The sequence below is a fragment of the Mus caroli genome, unplaced genomic scaffold, assembly GCF_978045245.1.
Source record: "Mus caroli unplaced genomic scaffold, Mus_caroli_1 scaffold_2, whole genome shotgun sequence".
Classification (NCBI taxonomy): domain Eukaryota; kingdom Metazoa; phylum Chordata; class Mammalia; order Rodentia; family Muridae; genus Mus; species Mus caroli.
The window spans coordinates 29,227,188-29,251,924 of record NW_028227257.1 but is presented as its reverse complement, the minus strand read 5'-3'; the positions used below and the strand labels follow the sequence as shown (position 1 = coordinate 29,251,924).

Sequence of the window (24,737 nt, the reverse complement as noted above, 5' to 3'; positions counted from 1 at the left end):
TCTCTGGGAGATTCATGCATTACTACCCAGACTCCCTAGAGCCCCGCTTTGTACTTAGGCTCCTTGGATGTGTGGATTTTAGCATGAAATTTACTTAATAGCTATTATTCACTTGTAAGTGAGTATAAATCATGTTTCCCTTTCTGAGTCTGAGAACCTCACTCATAATGATTATTTTCCAGTTTCAGGTTTGCATAGAAATTTTGTGTTGTTGTTTAAAAAAAGAAACCAAGTGTGTAATACTCCGTTGTGTAAATATGCCACATTTTCTATAAGCCATTCTTTAGTTGAGGGATGTCTAGGTTATTTCCAGTTTCTGACTGGTAAGAATAAATCTTCTACAAACATAGTTGAGTAAGTGTCCATGATGTATTATAGAGAATCATTGCAAACTAATGTTTCTGTTTTCATTTTCTACTTGCTATGACATAAATATGCTAGGAAAAAAGATTCTAGTGTTATTCTTTATCCATTATGCTCTATATTTTGATCTTTCTGCATCCAATGTTTTCTGGTTTGTAGATATTTAAGCTAAGACACCAAATGCTTAAGTGTACTAATCCTGTTCTAATTCAAGGTGCCTGACTTAAAGACAGTCAACTCTAAGAAGGAGAATTTAGCCAGGGTGTTATCCAGCTTGCCTCCTATCTAGAGTGAGAAATGCAACAGTGATTACAGATTATAAATTTGGAGAACAGGGTTACAGGAAAATTTCAAGGAAATATTGGAAGTTTAGCCCACAAGACAATCAAAATTCTCCAAACCCAAAAGTCATTAGAAGGTTACTGGTTGTTTTGGCATGGAAGTTTGAATATTCACTTTTCAGGGGTTTGCTAGATGAGGATTGAGCAGCCAGCTAAAAATTAGACAGACAAAAAAATTCAAGTATTCCTGAGCCAAATGTCTAGAAGTCGATGATCCATACAAAACCCTGTTTTCTAATTCACAAACAAATAGGAAGAAGTTATAGGTTTCCAGTTACACATTTGTAAAGCAGCTAATATGAGAAGTGGATCCTTCTACTTTTCTTAGTTAAGATTTGATGACTGAGGAGAGATAACATTGACCATGGAACTCTTATAAAGGAAAACATTTAATTGTGGCTGGGTCACTACTTCGGAGGGTAGTCCATTATCATGATTTAGGAAAGCATGGTGGCCTGTAAATAGACAGGATGCTGGGGAAGGAACTGAGTTCTACACCTAAATCCATAAGCAGCAGAAGGAGCCTGCGAAATGAGCCTTACCTTAAGCATATGAGATTTCAAAGCCAGTCTCCACGCTGACACACTTCTTCCAACAAGGCCATAACTCCTTGTAATGCCACCCCTCACAGGACAAGCATTAAAAAACATGAGGATATGGTGGCCATTCCTATTCAATCCACCACAGTAACTATGAAAGTAGAAAGATTAGCTTAAAACTCTGCCAAGTACAGGGGAATACCAGGACCAGGAATGGGATTGTTTGGGTTGGGTAGCAGGGGGAGGGAGGAGGGGATAGGGGATTTTTGGAGGGGAAACTAGGAAAGGGGATAAAGAAAATATCTTTTAAAAATAAAAATAAAAAATAATTAATTAATTAAATTAAAAAAAAAACCCTCTGCCAAGGATGCTCTCAAGGGGCAGCCAAAAAAGATATAGCAAATGTTCTAGGTTACTTTCATGTTTCTATATAGATGGGTAGCTCTCAGTAAAAGCTCCATGTCTATCTATTTTTATTCTTCAGTATCTCTTCATTTCTGGGCCTTAAGAACAGAGTCATGAGTTTTCTGGACACAGGCATGATTTGAATATACACTGTTGGATAAAGTATGCACCTTATAGAAAAATATCAGAGTATTTTATTTTTTCTACTACCTGATCTCTTTACAGCATTGGGGTTACAGACTTAAGTTTTCCAGGTTACCTGCATCTACTTACAGATGTACCTAAACTGATTGTTGGTATTGGTCACAAGACGTCTAACCAGGAATCATCCAGAGGGTGTGCAATAAAATTATTTCCAAATAGATCCTAAACCTCATTGATGAATGCATGTGCAGAACCTCCTGAAGACACTAGAGAAATTCCTCCTCTGAGTTTGGCAAACTGACTTACACAGCTATGTTCAAAGCACATTGAACAATGATTGCAAATGACAAATATGTCTTTAGGCACAGGCACTTCACCCCATGCTAGAGGAAACTCAGTTTGCAGAACAAAGTCGTTAAGAGGCCAGTGCCCTGACCCAGGTAGATGCAAACACCACTTGAGTAACACCTGGATACTGTACCTAGCTTCTTGTTGCTTCCCCAATCCTTCATATCTCTGAAAAGCACCTCCTAGCTCTCACTACGTGAGGTCGTCTGAGCTAAATGGACTCACACATACTCTCCACACAGATCACAGCAGTGGTTTTAGAGTGCTTCACATGCTCCTACATGAATGGTGGACCAAGCCTACAACTTGGAAGCTAGAAGAGCCCTCTATTTTTCAAGCTGGTGGACATAGTTGGATGCCATGATTGGCTATTAAATCCTGAGTGACAAGTACAGCTTGCTTTAGGACTCAAAGTACTTAAAGACACACAGCACAGTCCTTACCTATCCTGGCTTCCACCCCAGAAACCGATTAGGTTCAGTTCTGCAGAGACTTGCAATTCACAGTCCTTCATACCTGTCCTCCAAAAGCTGACTGTGCTGTCTTCCCTCACTTAACCAAGCCCCAAGTAGCTGTACAGTCCTCAAGGCTGGATATATCAGCTATATAAGCAGGATTTTGAGAACTTTAATACCATTAAAGAAATGAGCTTACTAGAGAGTACTTGGGTAAACTGAAAAAGAACAAGAACTTCCTTCTTCCATGTTTCGTATTTAGACCACTAACAGGTAAAGCCCAATTTAAAGGTGGATTATCTCACCTCAAAAGAACAAGATTAACGATGGGTTTTCCCACTTCATATAATTTCATTAAGAAAAATCCCTTACAGGTGTACCCAGATGAATGAGCTTTCATTATTTCCAGATGAATTTAAGTTGACAATGAAGAATAGCCATCACATGTGCTGATACTGGATCGATGAGAAACATTTCTTATTTGTAGCAAGCTAGGAGAGGACAGTAATCATTTCCAAGATTTCTAAGCATGCTGAAGATCCCTTCTGATCGTGATCAAAATGTAAAAACAGAGACGTATATGAGCATTGTTAGCTCAAAGTCATGCAGAAATCTTTGTAAAATATAAAAATGTTGCACAGAAATACTTCTGTTATGTTCATCTTGTGTCATAAGTTCCTAACTGAAAAATCAAGTAAATGATACTGTGAAACATAATGGCTAAGTATCTAATGTTATTAAATATGATGTATTATCTAAAAGATACATGTATCAATGCCTCATTTCTCAAGACCAAAAAGGACAGAGGACACAAATAGATAAAACATTAAGGAAAAATCACTTATCAGCCCTGTGGATGATGTGGTTAGATGAACAGCTACTCTGAGATGTTCTAACCAAAGAATATAGCTGTTTCTGACTCTGAGCACGTCGGTTCAGAAGAAGGCCACACTTGCTTACATGCAGGACAAAAAAAGAGTTCATTTCAGCTAGCCTTGGCTGCTGTGTTACTATGGGCTTTGACATTATTGTTCCTTCTTTTAAAGTTCATTTTATGTATTTAATGGTTACTTATATGTGTTGTGCTTACTACCTGAAGAGTTCAGAAGAGAATATCAGATTCCCTAGAACCACTTGTTATAGCCGCTTGTTAGCCAACATATGAATGCTGGCAATAGAACCTAGGTCCTCTGGATCACCCCCACCCCCACCCAAGACCTTAAACACTGAGCTATTTCCCAATGTCAGATATTCTTCCCAATGCTTCAACATTTTAATACAGCTTCTCATGTTTTGTTGATCACCAGCCATAAAACTTATTTCATTGCTACTTCATAAGTGTAATTTTCCTGCTGTTATCAATTATATAAATACATGCTATGCAGAGTATGTGATATGATAACCTCGCAAAAGTTTTATTCCACCACCAAAGCAATTGTGACTGTCAGGTTAAGAACCCCTGATCTAGACCCTCTAATTTTCATTTTATTTTAATTCAATTTCAATTCAAATATAACTTCTCCAATTTCCTTCTTTCTTGCCACTCATCCATTTTTTCACAAGTTCCCTACTCAGCCCTCTTCCTTGTCAATTTTCTATATACAGTTTTATGAATAACTGTGCACAGATATATGAATATAACACGATGAGTCAAATTTTTTTTGGTTGTATCTATATAGTTTCAGGGTTAACATCGAACTGGAAATTATTTATGCAGTTAGAGAGTTCATAAACTCTACAGAATATACTAACATGATAGTCAATTTTGAAAATGGTGGATGTTATAGGAACTTGTGAATAATCTTATTCAAACCACTAGATTCCATTCTCTGCCCTGCCCATTGCCTTTAGCCATGTCAGAGTGCAAAAATGCATTCAGTCCAACTTCAAATGTCCCCATGGTCTACAATAGTCTCAACAGCATTTAAATTTCTGAACCTGTGGGTTCTAGGGTCTTAGTGAAATCAATTATCACACTTGAGGGAGATTCTACTCTATAGCCGCCTGGGGCCACGTGAACTGGGTTCCCCTGAAAGGCAGGCTGTGGCTGAAAGAGATCAGATGGTCAGAAAAGAACAAGGCCAAGACAAACCTTTCTGTCAAAGCCTCTGAAGTTTACTAAGAGTCGGTGCTTATAAAGAGGGTAGGCCCATCCCCCTGCCAGCCCATTCTTGGTACCTGGAGCCAGCCCATAGGCGACCTACAGGGTGTGTCTCTGGAACGTCTCAAGGACCTTTCAGCAGGAAGCATAGTCTTGGAGAAGAGCAAATAGAGCCATCAAGGTGAGAAGGCTCTACCCTAGGTAATCTCCTTAGTGGCAGCAAGGTCAAAGTCTGGATCAGCCTGCTTCAAGTCTTAGGGAGGCTACACTACTCCATAATGATGAAGAAGAGTCTGATCCCCTTGTGATCCAGGCTCCCTTAGACAGAAAACATAGTTTAGAGTAGAAAACAAGAGCTGAAGAAATAACTCAAATATAAGAGCCCTGCAGACTCTTTTTGAGCCTAAAAGATCCATTCCACTCCAAATATGGTGGTTCAAGCAATCTGTAATTCCAGTTCCATGGAATCTGATATCTTCTTTCTGCTTCCCTTACCACCAAGTAAGAACTGGATACACAGACATACTTACAAGCAAAACAACTATATGTACATTAAATAATGACTAAAACAACAATAACAAAAAGACAACTTGCAGCATAAGATTTATTTTTCAGCCTGTGCATGTTACCGCACAAGTCCTTAAATCACAGGACTTGGAATGTAGAGGCAAAAAGACCATTGTCATTTGAGGAAAACCCATGAACCATTAACATACACTCAAAGAAGAGAAAGACAAGGAGAAGGAGGGAGAGGAGGAAGAATAAGAAGAGAAGGAGGGGGAGTAGGGAGAGGGGGAGTGTGAGGGGGAAGGAGAAGAAAACTTAGTAAGCAAGGAAAAGGCACAGTGAAATGGGAAAATGTCTCTTAAAATATTTTCAGTTATTACCCACCAGTTTCCATAATATCAATCATTTTTTAAAATTTTTATTGTTTATTTTATTTATTTACATTTCAGATGGTATCCCCCTCCCCAGCATCCCCTCCTCTAAATCCCTATCCCATTCCCTCTTCCCCCTGCTTCTCTGAGGGTGCACTCTACCCACACACCCACTCCCGCCTCACTGCCCTAGCATCCCCATACAATGAGGCATGAATCCTTCACAGGACCAAGGGTCTCGCCTCACATTAACACCAGATAAGGCCATCTTCTGCTACATATGCAGCTGGAGCCATGGGTCCTTCCATGTGTATTCTTTGGTTGGTGGTTTAGTCCCTGGGAGCTCTGGGGATCTGGTTGGTTGATATTGTTCTTCTTCCTATGGGGTTGCAAACCCCTTTAACTCCTTCAGTTCTGCTCCAAAGTCCTCCATTGGGGTCCCCGTGGTCAGTCCAATAGTTGGCTGGAAGCATCTGCATCTGTATCAGTAAGGCTCTGGCAGAGGCTCTCAGAAGACAGCTATATCAGGCTCCTCACAGTAAGCACTTCTTGGCATCAGCAATAGTGTTCTGGATTGGTGACTGCCTATGGGATGAATCCCCAGATGGGGCAGTCTCTGGGTCACTTTTCCTTCAGTCTCAGCTCTGCACTTTATTTCTGTATTTCCTTTAGAAAAGAGCAATTCTGGGTTAATAATTTTGAGATGGGTCGGTGGCACCATCACTCAAACAGGGGCCATGCTTAACTTCTGGATATGAATCTACAGGTGCTCTCTCCCCTTTGTTGGGTACTTCAGCTAATGTCATCCCCACTGGGTCCTGGGAGCTTCTTGCTTTCCTGGCAGTTTCTGATGTTACCCCAGTTCCTCATCACCCACTGCTGCACAGCTCTGTTCAATTTCCTCACCCTGTGTACATCTCCCTCCTCTCCTCCCACACCTAGTCCTGCCCCTCTTTTTTCTCCTCCCCCTTCTCTCTCCCTCCCAAGCCCCTCTCTCCCTCCCTCTACCTCCTGATGATGATATTGTTCCCCCATCCACACTTTGGTGTTCCTTCTTCTTAAGCTGTAAGTTGTATGGTGGATATTCTGAATTTGGGGGATAATGTCCACTTATCAGTGAGTACATACCATATGTGTTCTTTTGTGACTGGGTTACTCCACTCAACCTGATATATTCCAGTTCCATCCAGTTGCCTGCGAATTTCATGAAGTCATTGTTCTTAATAACTTAATAGTACTCTATTGTGTAAAAGTACAAAATTTTCTGTATCTCCATTGAAGGACATCTGGGTTCTTTTGAGCTTCTGGGTATTATAATTAAGGCTACTTTAAACATAGTGGAGCATGTGTTCTAGTTATATGTTGGAGCATCTTTGGGTATATGCCCAGAAGAGGTATAGCTGGGTCCTAAGGTAGTACTATGTCCAATTTTCTGAGGAACTGACAGACTGATTCCTAGAGTGGTTGTATCAGCTTGCAATCCCACCAAAAATGAAGGAGTGTTCCTCTTACACCACATCTTTGGCAGTATCTGCTGTCAGGTGAATATTTGACCTTAGCCATTCAGACTGATGTGAGGTGGAATCTCAGAGTTGGTTTGATTTGCATTTCTCTGATGACTAAGAATGTTAAACAGTTCTTTAATATTTCTTGGCCATTTGAGATTTCTCCGTTGAAAACTCTGTTTAGCTCAGTACCCCATTTTGTTTTGCAAGTTAACCTGGCCATATTTTAATAATATTTTAATAACATTTCACAAATGACAATTTATGAAAATTGAATTTCATGTAATTTCTTTTTTATTGGCTATTTTCTTTATTTACATTTCAAATATTCTCACCTTTCCTGGTTTCCCCTCCGAAAAACATTCTCCCCCTAAAGCTCCCCCTTCCCCTAAAGCCTCCTCCTCCCTTTAAAGCCTCCCCCCTCGCCCTGTTCACAAACCTACACACTCCTGCTTCCTGGCCCTGGTATTCCCCCAAACTGAGACAGAACATTCATAGGACAAAGGACCTTTCTCCTCATTGATGTCAGACTAGGCCTTCCTCTGCTGCATATGCAGCTGGAGTAGTGAGCCCCACCATGTGTGCTCTTTGGGTTGTGGTTTAGTCCCTGGGTGCTCTGGAGGTATTGGGAAGTTCATATTGTTGTTCCTCCTATGGGGCTGCAAACCCCTTCAGCTCCTTGGGTAGTTACTCTAGTTCCTTAACTGGGGAACCTGTGTTCTGTCTAGTGGATGACTGTGAGCATCCACTTCTGTATTTGTCAGGCACTGGCAGAGCCTCTCAGGTGACAGCTATAGCAGACTCCTGTCAGCAAAATCTTGTTGACATTCACAACAGTGTCTGGGTTTGGTGATTGTATATGGGATGGATCCCCAGATGAGTCAGTCTCTGGATGATCATTTCTTCAATCTCTACTCCACACTTTGTCTCTGTAACTCCTTGCATGGGTGGTTTGTTCCCCCCTTCTAAGATGGATCAAAGTATCCAACTCTGGTCTTCCTTCTTGAGTTTCATGTGGTTTGTGAATAGTATCTTGGGTATTCCAAGCTTCTGGGCTTCTGGACTAATATCCACTTATCAGTGAGTGCATATCGTGTGTGTTCTTTTGTGATTCCGTTACCTCACTCAGGATGATATCCTCCAGATCCTTCCATTTGCCTATGAATTGCATTTATCCATTGTTTTTTTTTAATTAGGTATTTTCCTAGTTTACATTTCCAATGCTATCCCAAAAGTCCCCCATACTCACCCCCCCCCAATCCCCTACCCACCCACTCCCCCTTTTTGGCCCTGGCGTTCCCCTGTACTGGGACATATAAAGTTTGCAAGTCCAAAGGGCCTCTCTTTCCAGTGATGGCTGACTAGGCCATCTTTTGACACATATGCAGATAGAGATGAGAGCTCCTGGGTACTGGTTAGTTCATATTGTTGTTCCACCTATAGGGTTGAAGTTCCCTTTAGCCCCTTGGGTACTTTCTCTGGCTCCTCCATTGGGGGCTGTGTGACCCATCCAATAGCTGACTGTGAGCATCCACTTCTGTGTTTGCTAGGCCCCAGGCATAGTCTCACATGTTTTTAATAACTGAGTAATACTTGATTGTAAATGTACCACATTTCCAGTATCTATTCCTATGTTGAGGGAAATCTAGGCTCTTTCCAGCTTCTGGCTATTATAAATAAGGCTGCTATGAACATACTGAAACATATGTTTTTATTACTTGTTAGAGCATCTTCTGGGTATTTGCCTAGGAGTGGTATTGCTGGGTCCTCAAGTAGCACTATGTCCAATTTTCTGAGGAACTGCAAAACTGATTTTCAGAGTGGTTGTACCACTTGCAATCCCACTAACAATGGAGGAGTGTTCCTCTTTCTCCACATCCTTGCCAGCATCTGCTGTCACCTGAGATTTTGATCTTAGCCATTCTGACTAGTATGAGGTGGAATCTCAGGGTTGCTTTGATTTGCATTTCTCTGATGACTAAGGAAGTTGAACATTTCTTTAGGTGCTTCTCAGCCATTTGGAATTCCTCAGATGAGAATTCTTTGTTTAGCTCTGTACCCCATTATTGATAGTGTTATTTGTTTCTCTGGAGTCTAACTTCTTGAGTTCTTTGTATATATTGAATATTAGCTCTATATTGGATGTAGGATTGGTGAAGATCTTTTGGTTGCCTTTATGCCTTATTGACAGTATCCCTTGCCATACAGAAGCTTTGCAATTTTATGAGGTTCCATTTGTTCCATTTGATTCTTGATCTTACAGGACAAAGTCATTGGTGTTCCATTTAGGAAAATTTCCCCAGTGCCCATATATTTGAGGCTCTTCCCTACTTTCTATTCTATTAGATTCAGTGTATCTGGTTTTATGAGAAGGTCCTTGAGCCAATTGGACGTGAACTTTTTACAAGGAGATAAGAATGGATCAATTAGCCTTCTTCTACCTGCTAACTGCCAGTGAGCCAGCACCATTTGTTGAAAATGCTGTCTTCTTTCCACTGGATGGTTTTAGCTGCTCTGACAAAGATCAAGTGATGGTGTGTGGATTCATTTCTGGGTCTTTAATTCTATTGCATTGATCTACCTGTCTGTCACTGTACCAATACCATGCAGTTTTTAATCACAATTGCTCTGTAGAACAGCTTGAGGTCAGGAATGGTGACTCCCCCAGAAGTTATTTTATCATTAAGAACAGTTTTCACTGTCCTGGGTTTTTTGTTATTCCAGATGAATTTGGAAATTGCTCTTTCTAAATCTATGAAAAATTAAGTTGAAATTTTGACAGGGATTGCATTGAATAGGTAGATAGCTTTCAGCAAGATGGCCATTTTTGCTATATTAATCCTGCCAATCCATGAGCATGGGAGATCTTCATATCTTCTGAGATCGTCTTTGATTTCTTTCTTCAGAGACATGAAGTTATTATACAGATGTTTTACTTCCTTAGTTAGAGTCACACCAAGGTATTTTATATTATTTGTGACTATCGTGAAGGGTGTTGTTTGCCTAATTTCTTTCTCAGCCTGTTTATCCTTTGTGTAGAGAAAGGCCACTGATTTGTTTGAGTTAATTTTATATCCAGCTACTGCACTGAAGCTGTTAATCAGGTTTAGAAGTTCTCTGGTGTCACTTATATATACTATCATATCACCTGCAAATAGTGATATTTTGACTTCTTCCTTTCCAATTTGTATCCCCTTGACCTCCTTTTGTTGCTAATTACTCTGGCTAGGACTTCAAGTACTATATTGATTAGGCTGGGAGAAAGTGCGCAGCCTTGTCTAGTCCCTGATTTTAGTGGGATTGCTTCCAGTTTCTCTCCATTTAGTTTGATGTTGGCTACTGGTTTGCTGTAGATTGCTTTTATTATGTTTAGGTATGGGCCTTGAATTCCTGATCTTTCCATGACTTTTATCATGAATGGGTGTTGGATTTTGTCAAATGCTTTCTCAGCATCTAAAGAGATGATCATGTGGTTTTTGTCTTTGAGTTTGTATATATAGTGGATTACGTGGATGTATTTCCATATATTAAAAGATCCCTGCATCCCTGGTATGAAGTCTACTTGATCATGATGATCATTCTGATGTGTTCTTGGATTCAGTTTGCGATCATTTTATTGAGTTTTTTTGCATTGATATTCATAAGGGAAATTGGTCTGAAGTTCTCTTTTTTGATGGGTCTTGGTGTGGTTTAGGTATCTGAGTAATTGTGGTTTCATAGAACAAATTGGGTAGAGTACCTTCTGTTTCTATTTTGTGAAATAGTTTGAGGTGAATTAGAATTAGGTCTTCTTTGAAGTTCTGATAGAACTCTGCACTAAACCCATCTGGTCCTGGGCTTTTATTGTTTGGGAGACTATTAATGTCTGCTTCTTTTTCTTTAGGGGACAGGAGCTTTTTAAATTGTTAATCTGATCCTGATTTAACTTTGATACCTGGTATTTGTTTAGAAAATTGTCCATTTCATCCAGGTTTTCCAGTTTCATTAAGAATAGCTTTTTGTATTAATATCTGATGTTGCTTTAGATTTCCTCAGGTTCTGTTGTTATGTCTCCCTTTGTAATTTCTGATTTTATTAGTTAGGATACTGTACCTTTGCCCTTTAGATAGTCTGACTAAGGGTTTATCTACCTTGTTGATTTTCTAAAAGAACCAGCTCCTGGCTTGGTTGATTCTTTGTATACTTCTTCTTGTTTCCACTTGGTTGATTTCAGCCCTAAGTTTGATTATTTCCTCGTTGTACTCCTCTTGGGTGAATTTGCTTCCGTTTGTTCTAGAGCTTTTAGGTTTGCTGTCAAGCTGCTAGTGTATGCTCTCTAGTTTCTTTTTGGTGGCACTCAGAGCTATGACTTTTTCTCTTAGGAATGCTTTCATCGTGTTCCTTCAGTTCGGGTATGTTGTGGCTTCATTTTCATTAAACTCTAAAAAGTCTTTAATTTCTTTATTCCTTCCTTGACCAAGGTATCATTGAGAAGAGTGTTGTTCAGCTTCCACATGAATGTTTGCTTTCTATTCTTTATGTTGTTATTGACGATCAGCCTTAGTCTGTGGTGATCTGATAGGATGCATGGGATAATTTCAATATTTTTGTATCTGTTGAGGCCTTTTTTGTGACCAATTATATGGTCATTTTTGGAGAAGGTACCATGAGGTGCTGAGAAGAAGGTATATCCTTTTGTTTTAGGATAAAATGTTTTCTAGTTATCTGTTAAATCCATTTGTTTCAAAACTTATGTTAGTTTCAATGTGTCTCTGTTTAGTTTCTGTTTCCAGGATCTGTCCATTGATGAAAGTGGTGTGTTGAAGTCTCCCACTATTATTGTATGAGGTACATTGTGTGCTTTGAACTTTACTAAAGTTTCCTTAGTCAATGTGGATGCCCTTGCATTTGGAGCATAGATATTCAGAATTGAGAGTTCCTCTTGGGTGATTTTCCCTTTGAGGAGTATGAAGTGCCCCTCCTCATCTTTTTTGATAACTTTAGGTTGGAAGTCGATTTTATTCGATATTAGAATGGCTACTCCAGCTTTTTTCTTGGGACCATTTGCTTGGAAAATTGTTTTCCAACTTTTTACTCAGAGGTAGTGTCTGTCTTTGTCCCTGAGGTAGGTTTCCTGTATGCAGCAAAATGTTGGGTCCTGTTTATGTGGCCAGTCTGTTAGTCTATGTCTTTTTTGGGGGGAATTGAGTTCATTTATATTAAGAGATGTTAAGGAAACGTAATTGTTGCTTCCTGTTATTTTTGTTGTTAGAGCTGGGATTCTGTTCTTGTGGCTATCTTTCTAGGTTTGTTGACGGATTACTTTCTTGCTTTTTCTAGGGCATAATTTTCCTCCTGGGGTTGGAGTTTTCCCTTTATTATCCTTTGAAGGGCTGGATTCATGGAATGATATTGTGTGAATTTGGTTTTGTCATAGAATACCTTGGTTTCTCCATCTATGGTCATTTAGAGTTTTGCTGGGTATAGTATTCTGGGCTGGCATTTGTGTTCTCTTAGGGTCTTATACCCTCTGTCCAGGATCATCTGGCTTTCATAGTCTCTGATGAGAAGTCAGGTTTAATTCTAATAGGTCTGCCTTTATATGTTACTTGGCCTTATTTCCTTACTGCTTTTAATATTTTATCTTTATTTAGTGCATTTGTTATTCTGATTATTATGTGTAGCAGGGAGTTTCTTTTCTGGTCCAGTCTATTTGGGGTCCTGTAGGCTACTTGTATGTTCATGGGCATCTCTTTCTTTAGGTTAGGGGTGTTTTATTGTTTAATTTTGTTGAAAATATGTACTGGTCCTTTAAGTTGAAAATGTTCATTCTCATGTACTCCTATTATCCATAGGTTTGGTCTTCTCATTGTGTCCTGGATTTCCTGGATGTTTTGAGTTAGGGTCTTTTTGCATTTTGCATTTTCTTTGATTGTTGTGTCCATGTTCTCTATGGAATCTTCTGCACCTGAGATTCTCTCTTCCATCTCTTGTATTCTCTTGCTGATGCTCCATCTAAGGTTTCTGATTCCTTTCCTAGTGTTTCTATCTCCAGAGTTCTCTCCCTTTGGGTTTTCTTTATTGTTTCTACTTCCATTTTTAGATCCTGGATGGTTTTGTTCAATTCCATCACCTGTTTGGTAGTGTTTTCCTGTAACTCTCTAAGGGATTTTTGTGTTTCCTCTTTAAAGGCTTCTGGCTGTTTACCTATTTTTTCCTTTATTTCCCTCTTAAAGTCCTCCATCATCATCATGAGAAGTGACTTTAGATCCATGTCTTGTTTTCCTGGTGTGATGGTGTATCCAGGACTTGCTATGGTGGGAGAGTATGGTTCTGATTATTCCAAGTAACCTTGGTTTCTGATGATTCTGTTCTTACTCTTGACTCCTGCACTCTGATTATCTCAAGTGCTTGCTGCCCTCAATATATCTGATTGGAGCCTGTCTTTCCTATAATCCAGGTTGATTCAGGACTCCTCAGAGTGAGTCCAGCTTTCTCTGTGATCCTTTGATTGTGGGCTCCTGTGAACCTGAGATTCTGGGTGTGTCAGAGTTTTTGGCAGTCAAGCTTCCTCTGAGACCCTGAAATACTGGTGTGACCCAGCTCCTATTATCCTGGGATCCTGTTGTCCTAAGATCCTAGGCGTGTTACAGTGCCTGGAAGTGCTGTCTCCTTTGAGGACCATAAAGCTGTCTGGTCAGTGATCCTAAGACCTCCTGGAGTGTACTTTGGGGACTGCAGCGCTGTTTGTCAATTCCACGCCCAAGGTGACTCGGTGCTGGTGCCAAGTGGAAGGGACTTGTGCCCCTGGTCAAGCCGGTTTTCTACTTCCCTTCTGCTGTCTCAGGTCCCGCAGGATTGGATTGGAACAAGTGTTGTGTTCCACTCACCAGTGATCCTAAGATCTCGAGGAGAGTCCTCGGGGGACCTTAGGGGTGTCTGCGGACTCCATGCCCTAAGTGACCCTGTGCTGGTGCTGACCGGAAGGGAGAAGCTTTATTTTTAATAACCAGAAACTGGAAACCATCCAGATGTCCTTCAGCAGGAGAACGGGTGAAAAAAAGTGTAATTTATACAATGGAATACTATTCAATTATTAAAACAAGGAAAAATAATGGATCGAACCATAAAAATCAGATAGACCAGTGAAGTATCCTAGACTCGGGACATGCATAGTTATGTACTTAATTATATGTGGATTTCAGCCACAAATTATAGGATTTTCATGGTACAATCCACAAAGCTAAAGAAGCTAAATCACAAGGAGGTCACAAGGAAGGATGCTTGACTCTCATTCAGAAGAGGAAATACCAGTCTTCACAGGTGAATAGAGGGAGAGAACTGTGTGGGAGATGGGAAGGTGAGGGGAGTGATGGGGGACAATGTGTGGGAAGAGAGGGTGGAGAGCTGCAGCTCTAGCTATAGGTGGAGGACATCTGTAGGATATGCCAGAGACCAGGAATTGGGGAGGCCCTAGGGAATCTAGGAGGGTGACTGTAGCTGAGATTTGGTCCTAGCAGTGGGTGATATGGAGCCTGAAGTGACTACCTCCTATAGCCAAGCAAGACCCCAGTGAAGAAATGATGATTCCAACTCACCTACAAAACCTTCTTGCCCTACAGGAGGTGTATAGACAAAGAAGATGGGGAGTCTGAGTGCATGGCCTACCAATGCCTTCACATCCATAGCATTAACAAGAACCAAACCCTGACAATATTAATAGTACTCTGTCATGATTACGCACCAGGGCCTAACCTAACTTTCCTCTTAGAGCCTCCAGACATCAGCTATCCAAATCTGAAGTTGAGACTGACCCCCCAAACATTGGAGGAAGCTCCAAAAGTCTTGTGGAGGATTTGTAGGAGAGATTGGGGAACCCAGAGGGGAATAAAAACTTCACAAGTAGAGCAACAAAGTCAACTGACCTGGACCCTTGGGTGTTCTCAGATACTGAACCACCAATCAAAATGCATTCATGGCTAGTACTATGCTCCCCTCCCACACACATGTGTAGCATCCATGCAGCTTGGTATTCAGACACCATACCCAAGAATTGGAGCAGGAAGAGTCCCAGACCCTGTTGCCTGCCTGTGGATACTATTCCCAAAACTAGGCTGCTTATCTTTATGGAAAAGACAATAGTTGAAAATGACTTCCTGTTTACAGTATGAAAAGAAGAGGATATTTTACTTCTGTAATGCTTCTGCCAATTTTATTTTTACATCAGTGAGATGGCTCAGTAGGAAGTGACTACAGTATACAATGATAGCAACCTGACCTTGATCATTGTATAAAGATGGCCAAAATAGATGCTATAATGCTGTCACCAAGTCTCTGCTTATCTGACATGGTCTAAAAACCCATAATCACATTACACACACACACACCCCAGAAACACTTTATTTAAAAAAAAAAAAAACTTACTTCTGTTACATCATCTAACATTTCTAGATAATCCTGTTTGTTGGGATACTTCCAGTGAAGTGCCACATGGTAACTAATGGGAACATGAAGAAGCATGGAACATCAAATGATATGTACATATCTGCCAATGAAGCTATGCAGTAGGATATACAGTTGAGTGCTGATTATCCTACTCCACTATATCTCTGGCAGATACATGAAAATGCAATTTTGAAAACACGTGAGGCATTTAATGTTATATTCTATTAAACATTTTAATATTAGAACTGTTAAAGTGTTGACAACATAGCACACATTGTGATACATATTCTATTCTTTAATGTACACAAGAGACTAACACATGAGAATCAAGAGATAAAATGTAGCCTTGACTAATGACTGACATCCAATGCAGGCTAGATAACACAGCCCAGCATTTAAAGGGAAATTGTGACACTAGCATTGTCAATTTCAAGGTGGTCCCATCCTCCTGTTAAAATACAAGCCAAATTAAAATATTTTACAATGTCTTAGACATTGTGTTTTATCACAGTGAGAGAAAAGACAGGAATACATACCCATAGTTTTACACCTGGATAAGTAATTTCATGTAATTGAAGAGTATTGCATTTGCAAGTACAAACACAACAAAGGGGGCATCATCGCCTTTGTTCTTCTCTGTGAGAGTTCCTCACCCCATTCCCCCTACCCTTTTCCTCTTAAAATAATGTTACCCTACCCACAAGCATCCCCTGCACCCCACCCCACCCCACCCCACGGATCCCCTATCCATGGGGTATCAAGTCACTACAAGGTCAGGTGCATCCACTCCCAGAGGCTAGACCAGGCAGTCCTCTGGTAAGTGTCTAGGGCCACAGACCAGACCATGTATGCTCTTTGGTTGGTGTCTTAGTCTTTGGGAGCTCTGAGAGGTCCAGGGTAGTAGATACTGTTCTTCTTCCTATGTGGTTGCCATCTCCTTCAGCTTATAATATCCTTCCCCTAACTCTTTCATATTGGACCCAACCTCAGTACAATCGTTGGCTCTAAGTATATGCATTTGTCAGTTGCTGGTAGAGGCTCTCAGATGACAACCATGCTAGACTCCTATCTGCAAGCACAACATGGGATCAGTAATAGTGTCAGGGTTTAGTACAAGCCCATAGAATGGATCCTAAGGTGGGCAGGTAACTGGATGGCCTTTCAGTCATTCTCTGCTCCATTTTTGTCTGTTTCCTTTAGACAGGAACAATTCTGAGTTAAACATTTTGAAGATGGGTGGGTGACTCCATCTCTCCACTGGGGGCTCTGTCTATTTACTGCAGATTGTCTCTTCAGGTTCCAGCTTCCCCATCTTGTGCATTTCAGCTAAGGTTATCACCATCGAGTCCTAAAAGCCTCTCACATCACAGGACTCTAGGACATTCTGGAGTTTACCCCACACCCCATAGCAGCACACTTCCTTTCATTCTCCAGGCAATCTAAGCTTCTCTCCTGCCCCCTTTTTCCTCTGCCTCCCACAAAGATCCCCCTTCTGTCTGCCTACAGTGATTATTTCATTCACTCTTTTTTTGTTGTTGCTGTCTTTTGTTTGTTTTTCGAGACAGGGTTTCTCTTATAGCCCTGGCTGTCCTGGAACTCACTCAGTAGACCAGGCTGGCCTCCAAATCAGAAATCTGCCTGCCTCTGCCTGCCAAGTGCTGTGTGAGCCACCACAGCCCAGCTCGTTCAATCTTCTAAGTGGGATTGAAGCATCCTCACTTGGGCCTTTATGTTAAACTTCAAAAGGTCTTAGTTTTATCATGGGTGGTTTGAACTTTCTGGTTAAATCCACTTATTAGTAAATACTTACTATGCATGTCTTTTGGGTCTGGCTTACAGAACACAGGATATTTTCTAGTTCCATCCATTGGCCTGAAAATCTCATGAGGTCCATGCTTTTAATAGTTGAAATGAAACACAGAAATGAAACACATTTTCTGTAATCATTCTTCGGTTGAGGGACATCTGGGTTGTTTCCAGCTTCAGCCTATTATGAATAAAGCTGCTATGAAGGTAGTGGAGAACCTGTCCTTTTGGTATAGGTGAGCATCTTTTGGCTATATGTCCAAGAGTGCTATAGCTGGAAGATTGATTTCCAATTTTCTGAGGAACTGCCAGGATGATATCCAGAGTGGTTGTACCAGTTTGCAAGTCCATCAGCAATGGAGTGATCCTCTTGCTCTACATCCTCACCAGCATGTGCTGTCACTTGAGTTTATCATCTTCACCATTCTGATTGGTGTAAGGTAAATCTCAAGGTCATTTTGATTTGCAATTCCCTGATGACTAAGGATTTTCAACGATTTTTTAAGGGCTTCTCACCTATTCATGATATGTCAAGAATCTTGTTTAGTTCTGTCTCCATTTTTTTAATTGGGTTTTGGAGACCTCAACATAAAACCAGATACAATGAACCTAATAGAAGAGTGGGATATTGCCTCGAACACATTTGCACAGTGAAAATTTTCTAAATAGAAAACCAATGACTGAGGTTCTAAGATCAACAAATGACAAGTGGGACCACATAAAACTGAAAAGTTTCTGTAAGACAAGGACACTGTCAGTAAGACAAAACAGCAACTTACAGATTGGGAAAAGATCTTCACTAACCCTATATCCAATAGACAGCTAATATGTAAAATATATATAGAATCCAGAAAAATAATCTTGTGTAACTGAATATAAGTGTGTCAGGTATAGATGTTACCAAATTTTTTAGTCATAAATTGCCTTCAATATGAGTTCGTTAGGTTCTCCAGGACTACTTTGATATGCAAAGGCTTTAAAAGATGGATTATACACAAAACATTTTGTATGAATATACCATGAAGTGCAAGTATTACACCCCTGATTGCAATTAGGGTTTCCTTTGCACTATGACTCTTTATCTGTTCACACTACTACTACATGCAAATGACTTACAAATTGTATATTCATAAGATTCCTATCCACTATATGTTGTTTATGAATTTGTGAATGGCTGTGTTGTGAAAAATTGTTATCACATTGATTAGATTTGCTGGGTTTCTCTCCAATGTGGATTTTTTTCTTATGTATTCAAAAATGACTGTGGTATGCAAATCTTGGGAATAAGCAAATGAAACTTGTCCTAAGAATTGCCTTTTTGTTATCAGCATCAATTTAATCATATTTGAATCTAAGGTCAAATTGATAGGCCCTAGAGGAGCTGGAGACTTACAAATAGGGGACCAGCTTCAATTATGCATCTTTTGTTCATAAAAACCATGACTGTCCCTAACAATTTCTTTTTCTATGCATCTTTTATTCATCAAAACAATGTCTATTCCTAACCACAAAACAACAAATGGATATGATTGATTAGATTGTAACACCCACATTCTGTATCAGCTGACATAGAAGACTACATGAGGAAAGCCCCTATCATTAAATTCTGAGTGGTGGGAAAATATAGCTGTAATTTGGCACAAATGTTTCTGGTTTTCAAACATAAAAATTCTATATATAACACTCTGGTTCAGTATCAAGGTGAGTGTGGGGACTGTCACAGTTCAGCTTTCAAGTGTGTTCTCTAGCCCTGTTCCATCAGCAGCAGCTTCGTTACAATAAATTCTAGTCACTTGCATTACATGTGTTTGAGTTGTGTTGGATCTCAGAGGACCCTATTACACAAAGGCTTTACCACATTGCTTACACTCACAGACTTTCTCTACAATATGAATACGTTCATGATGAAGATTGTAGAAATGTGCAAAGGTTTAAATATACTGAATACACTCATAGGGTTTCTCTTTCATGATTATGAAGACTTGTGACATTTGAAAAGGCTTTACAATACTAAATACTTAGTATGTGTTCCAATATGCACTTGGAGATTATTAGAATATGCAAAGGCTTTGCCACAATGCTTACATTCATAGGGTTTTTCTCCAGTGTGTACTCTTTTATGTTGTAAAAGATAAGTGTTTTGTGCAAAGCTTTTACTACATTGGTCACATTCAAAGTATGTGTTCTTTTATGCATTCGAAAATGACTGTGATGTATGAAGGATTTACCACATTCATTGCATTCATATGGTCTCTCTCCAGTATGTGTTCGTTTATGATACAGGAGTCCACTTCGACAAGAAAAGGCTTTATCACATTGATTACATTCATAGGGTTTCTCTCCTGTATGTCTTCTTTTATGTATTCAGAGACTAGTTGAACATGCAAAGGCTTAACCACATTGTTTACATTCATAAGGTTTCTCTCCTGTATGTCTTCTTTTATGTATTCAGAGACTAGTTGAACATGCAAAGGCTTTACCACATTGTTTACATTCATAAGGTTTCTCTCCTGTATGAACTCTTTTATGATACTGAAGAGAACTGGGTCTTGCAAAGTCTTTATCACATTGGTCACACTTACAAGGTTTCTCACCAGTATGTATTCTTTTATGTCTTAGGAGATAACTCTTACTTGCAAAGGATTTACCACATTGGTTACATTCAAAGGGTTTCTCTCCAGTATGTGTTCTTTTATGTCTTCGGAGAATACTTGAACATGCAAAGGCTTTACCACATTGTTTACATTCATAAGGTTTCTCTCCTGTATGAAGAACTCTTTTATGGTATTGAAGAGAACTGGGACTTGCAAAGTCTTTACCACATTGGTCACACTTATAAGGTTTCTCACCAGCATGTATTCTTTTATGTCTTAGGAGATAACTCTTACTTGCAAAGGATTTACCACATTGGTTACATTCAAAGGGTTTCTCTCCAGTATGTGTTCTTTTATGTCTTCGGAGAATACTTGAACATGCAAAGGCTTTACCACATTGTTTACATTCATAAGGTTTCTCTCCTGTATGAACTCTTTTATGGTATTGAAGAGAACTGGGAATTGCAAAGTCTTTACCACATTGGTCACACTTATAAGGTTTCTCACCAGTATGTATTCTTTTATGGTACTGAAGAGAACTGGGTCTTGCAAAGTCTTTACCACACTGGTCACACTTATAAGGTTTCTCACCAGTATGTATTCTTTTATGACTTAGGAGATAACTCTTACTTGCAAAGGATTTACCACATTGGTTACATTCAAAGGGTTTCTCTCCAGTATGTGTTCTTTTATGTCTTCGGAGAATACTTGAACATGCAAAGGCTTTACCACATTGTTTACATTCATAAGGTTTCTCTCCTGTATGAAGAACTCTTTTATGGTATTGAAGAGAACTGGGACTTGCAAAGTCTTTACCACATTGGTCACACTTATAAGGTTTCTCACCAGTATGTATTATTCTTTTATGGTATTGAAGAGATTTGGGACTTGCAAAATCTTTACCACATTGGTCACACTTATATGGTTTCTCACCAGTATGTATTCTTTTATGGTATTGAAGAGAACTGGGACTTGCAAAATCTTTACCACATTGGTCACACTTATAAGGTTTCTCACCAGTATGTATTCTTTTATGTCTTAGGACATGACTCTTTCTTGCAAAGGATTTACCACATTGGTCACACTTATAAGGTTTCTCACCAGTATGTATTCTTTTATGTCTTAGGACATGACTCTTTCTTGCAAAGGATTTACCACATTGGTCACATTCAAAGGGTTTTTCTCTAGTATGTCTTCTTTTACGATGTTTAATACAACTGTGATATACAAAGGATTTACCACATTCATTACATTCATATGGTCTCTCTCCAGCATGTGTTCTTTTATGACATACAGAGGCTTTGTCACATTGATTGCATTCATAGGGTTTCTCTCCAGTGTGTACTCTTTTATGTTGTAGGAGATGAGTATTTGGAGCAAAAGTTTTACCACATTGGTTACATTGAAAGGGTTTCTCTCCAGTATGTGTTCTTTTATGATACAGGAGACCACTTTGACCTGCAAAGGCTTTATCACATTGATTGCATTCATAGGGTTTCTCTTCTGTATGTGTTCTTTTATGTATTCGGAGACCAGTTGAAAATGCAAAGGCTTTACCACATTGTTTACATTTATAAGGTTTCTCTCCTGTACGAACTCTCTTATGGTACTGAAGATAACTGGGACTTGCAAAGTCTTTCTCACACTGGTTACACACATAGGGTTTCTCACCAGTATGTATTCTTTTATGTCTTAGGAGATGACTCTTTCTTGCAAAGGATTTACAACATTGGTTACATTCATAGGATGTCTCTGAAGTATGAATTCTTTCTTGTCTTTGGTTATGAAATGCAAAGGCTTTATCACCTTGGATAAACTCAGAGAGCAGCTGTTCAGTATGACTTCTTTCATGCCTGCAAAGACAATTGGCACGTGTGAAATCTTTCTCACACCTTTACACTGATGAATCTTTTCATTTGTATGAACATGTTTTAGGATTTGGTCTAATTGTAAAGAACAACCTGATTTTAATGTACTATCACTTTGTTTACACTCATGGAGTTCCCCTTCATTATGGATGGTTTTGTATCTTTGAGGATACTTGGACTAAGAAGAGCATTGATTCCATAGCTTATATTACAGCACCTTTCAACTCTAAGAGGTAAGAGGTGGTTCATATATCTCAATAGAACAGGAAGAACTTTACCACACTGAACACATAAATTTTGCTATTGTGAAAGTAATACTATGTTTGCAAACCAAGGCAAATATAAGAATTTCCACGTTCCTAATATTACAGAGATGGTCCGCAGTATTAGTTTGTAGATGTCCACAATACAGTTGGAAAGCCAATTATTTGTAAACTTGTAGCACATTTAGAAAGCCTACCCAAAGTGGGGAGTACTACATATCTTCTAATTGTGCAGGAAGATAAGAGAGGTGTGTTGCTTCTTTCAATATATTCCTATTGTCCCATGGCTTATATCCATTGTAACATATGACATCCCTAATAAAAGAATAACAAGTAAAAGGCTTCCAATGTACTAACAGTTTGGTATTTTTCCACATACAATTTTGTTATAGGGATTAAGGTTTCTCCAGCACAGCATTCTTGACTATCATAAACCGCCCATCTTACTAAACTTAGCAATGTTTTTACAAGTATATGACTGACTCAGCTTTAGTATGGAGTATATACGATTTAGAAGGTTTTGTACATAAACTTACCACCTATTCAATGTGTATATTTTACAATGTCTAAGTGGTAGGAGGTTAAACACACTGGCAGTTCTTCAGCATAGCTCTATTGGGCTATGATTTAAATGGTAAATCTGTTAACTCATTGTTTGTTTGTTTTTGTACTTAGAGGAATGGTTTGAAAACACAAAATAGATGCCTGGCATTGACATACACAGTTTATCACAATTTAATAATCATTCATAACTTAAAGCAGTGCTTCCAAGGCATATTCTTACCAGTTTGCACATAAAAATTACCTTCCATATCTTCTAGAAATATGAAGATGTTCTTCCATATTATGGTTTTCCCAAACGTAGCCTAAAATATAGAGGCCATATGTTATACTATTGGAAATTAGGAAAGTTTAGGTTACTAACTTCAGTGAACTTTACAACCATGCCTGATTAATTCACCTCATTCTTCCTCATTCTCAATTGAAATTACAAGAACAAATAACAATAACAGAAAAACAGTTGTATGACTTTTACAAAGTGAAAGGAAATTCAGTGTCTTACCTATAGCAGCGAGATTCCTGTAGGTCTCCAGCATCACATCTTTGTAGAGACTCTTCTGAGAAGAATCCAGCAAAGCCCACTCTTCCCGAGTGAAGTTCACATGCACATCATCATAGGTCACTCTACCCTAAAATATCCCAGGCATGTGTGCATGAGAAAACATATTACTGAGAACACTGTAAATACATACTTCATTGAGAATATAGTCATATCATTCTGGTACTTCCTGCACTTAATTCCTGACACAAACACCTTAATGCAATCAAGGCATTTAAGAAGGAAACTGAATAATGAATGAACTTCACCTCTGTCATTTCTACACCCCTTGAAGAGGATAAATCCCTGCAAGAAAGTGGTAATTAATAGACATTAACTCACAAGTAAACAGTTCAAAAGTACCGAGCACACATTAGATAAAATGTATTAATAATTACTAACTAAGAAAATGATGAGCATGCTGGGTGTATTACTTGTGCCTTGAATCCCAACACTCAGGAGGCAGACCCAGGTGTATCTCCTTGAATGGTAGGGTAAGCCTGGTCTATGCCATTAGTTCCACGACATCAGGAGGTCCATATTAAGACACTAACTCCCCTGTACAAATCAAACAAAGAAACCAAAAAAGATGGAAAGAACTCAGAGGTCTTCACTGAAGTTCCTACAAAGAATTATATATTCACTGCAGGTCTGTATTCATCTTCCAAAGCCTCAAGTGACCCAGTTTCAACAGTAAAATAAATAAGTGCTTATTAATAAGGTATGCATGTTTAAACATTTACAAATGGACAAATGAAAATATTAGCAAGAAAAAAAGAAAAAAAATTAAATATTCGCTATATAAGTCTGTTTGTTTGTTTGTTGAGACAGGGTTTCTCTGTATAGTCCTGGCTGTCCTCGAACTCACTTTGTAGACCAGGCTGGCCTCAAACTCAGAAATCTGCCTGTCTCTGCCTCCAGAGTACTAGGATTAAAGGCGTGTGACACCACGCCCAGCTTTGCTATATAAGTCTTGATCATGAATTAGCAACATAGGGAGGGAGAGAGGCTCACCACAGGTATTTCTTATGTTACATATAATTGGAGCAAATTACCAATATTTACATGGAGGCACATAACCGTCCATTGGACCAAGTTCAGGAGCTGTTAGGCCATCTTCTGCCTACTGTGAGCATCAGGTACACAAGATAAATGCATTCATGCATACAGGGAAAATACTCATATTCACACAAAAATTCAAAACAAATCCCACAGGTAGTAATAATGCCACACACCCGCAATCCAATGGAATATCCATGTAGTAGTTATCACAGGACATCCTGAGAAATATAATATACAGACTGTCAAGTTTCAAAATCTGAGTGTGCCTGAAGTTCAGCACATCAGCTTATGCATGCATATACAAAATTTATATTCCAAGCTAATAACATAAAAACAAAACAAGCCAGGCATTTTGGCCCACCTCTAATCCCACCCAGCACACTAGAAAGAGAGGCAGGTGGATCACTAAATTCAAGTGCTCCCTGGTCTGCAAACCTACTTTCACGACAGCCAGGGCCGCACATGGATACATTGCATTCAAAATCAAAAATAAAAACAACAAAACCAAAACTATAAAAATATCAGTGAAATACCTTAGCACT

General features: G+C 39.3%; 1 protein-coding gene across 1 annotated transcript; it reads right to left on the bottom strand.

Annotated features, from left to right (window-relative positions):
- Positions 1–567: 567 nt before the first annotated feature.
- On the bottom strand, positions 568–24,667 carry LOC147005780 (uncharacterized). The gene is made up of 8 exons (XM_085828172.1): positions 24,635–24,667; positions 23,098–23,224; positions 22,840–22,900; positions 21,198–21,756; positions 20,750–21,038; positions 19,904–20,662; positions 19,395–19,651; positions 568–648 (listed from the first exon to the last, which is right to left on the bottom strand). Exons 1-8 carry the CDS (start codon positions 24,665–24,667, stop codon positions 568–570), a joined length of 2,166 nt encoding a protein of 721 aa, XP_085684298.1.
- Positions 24,668–24,737: the final 70 nt, after the last annotated feature.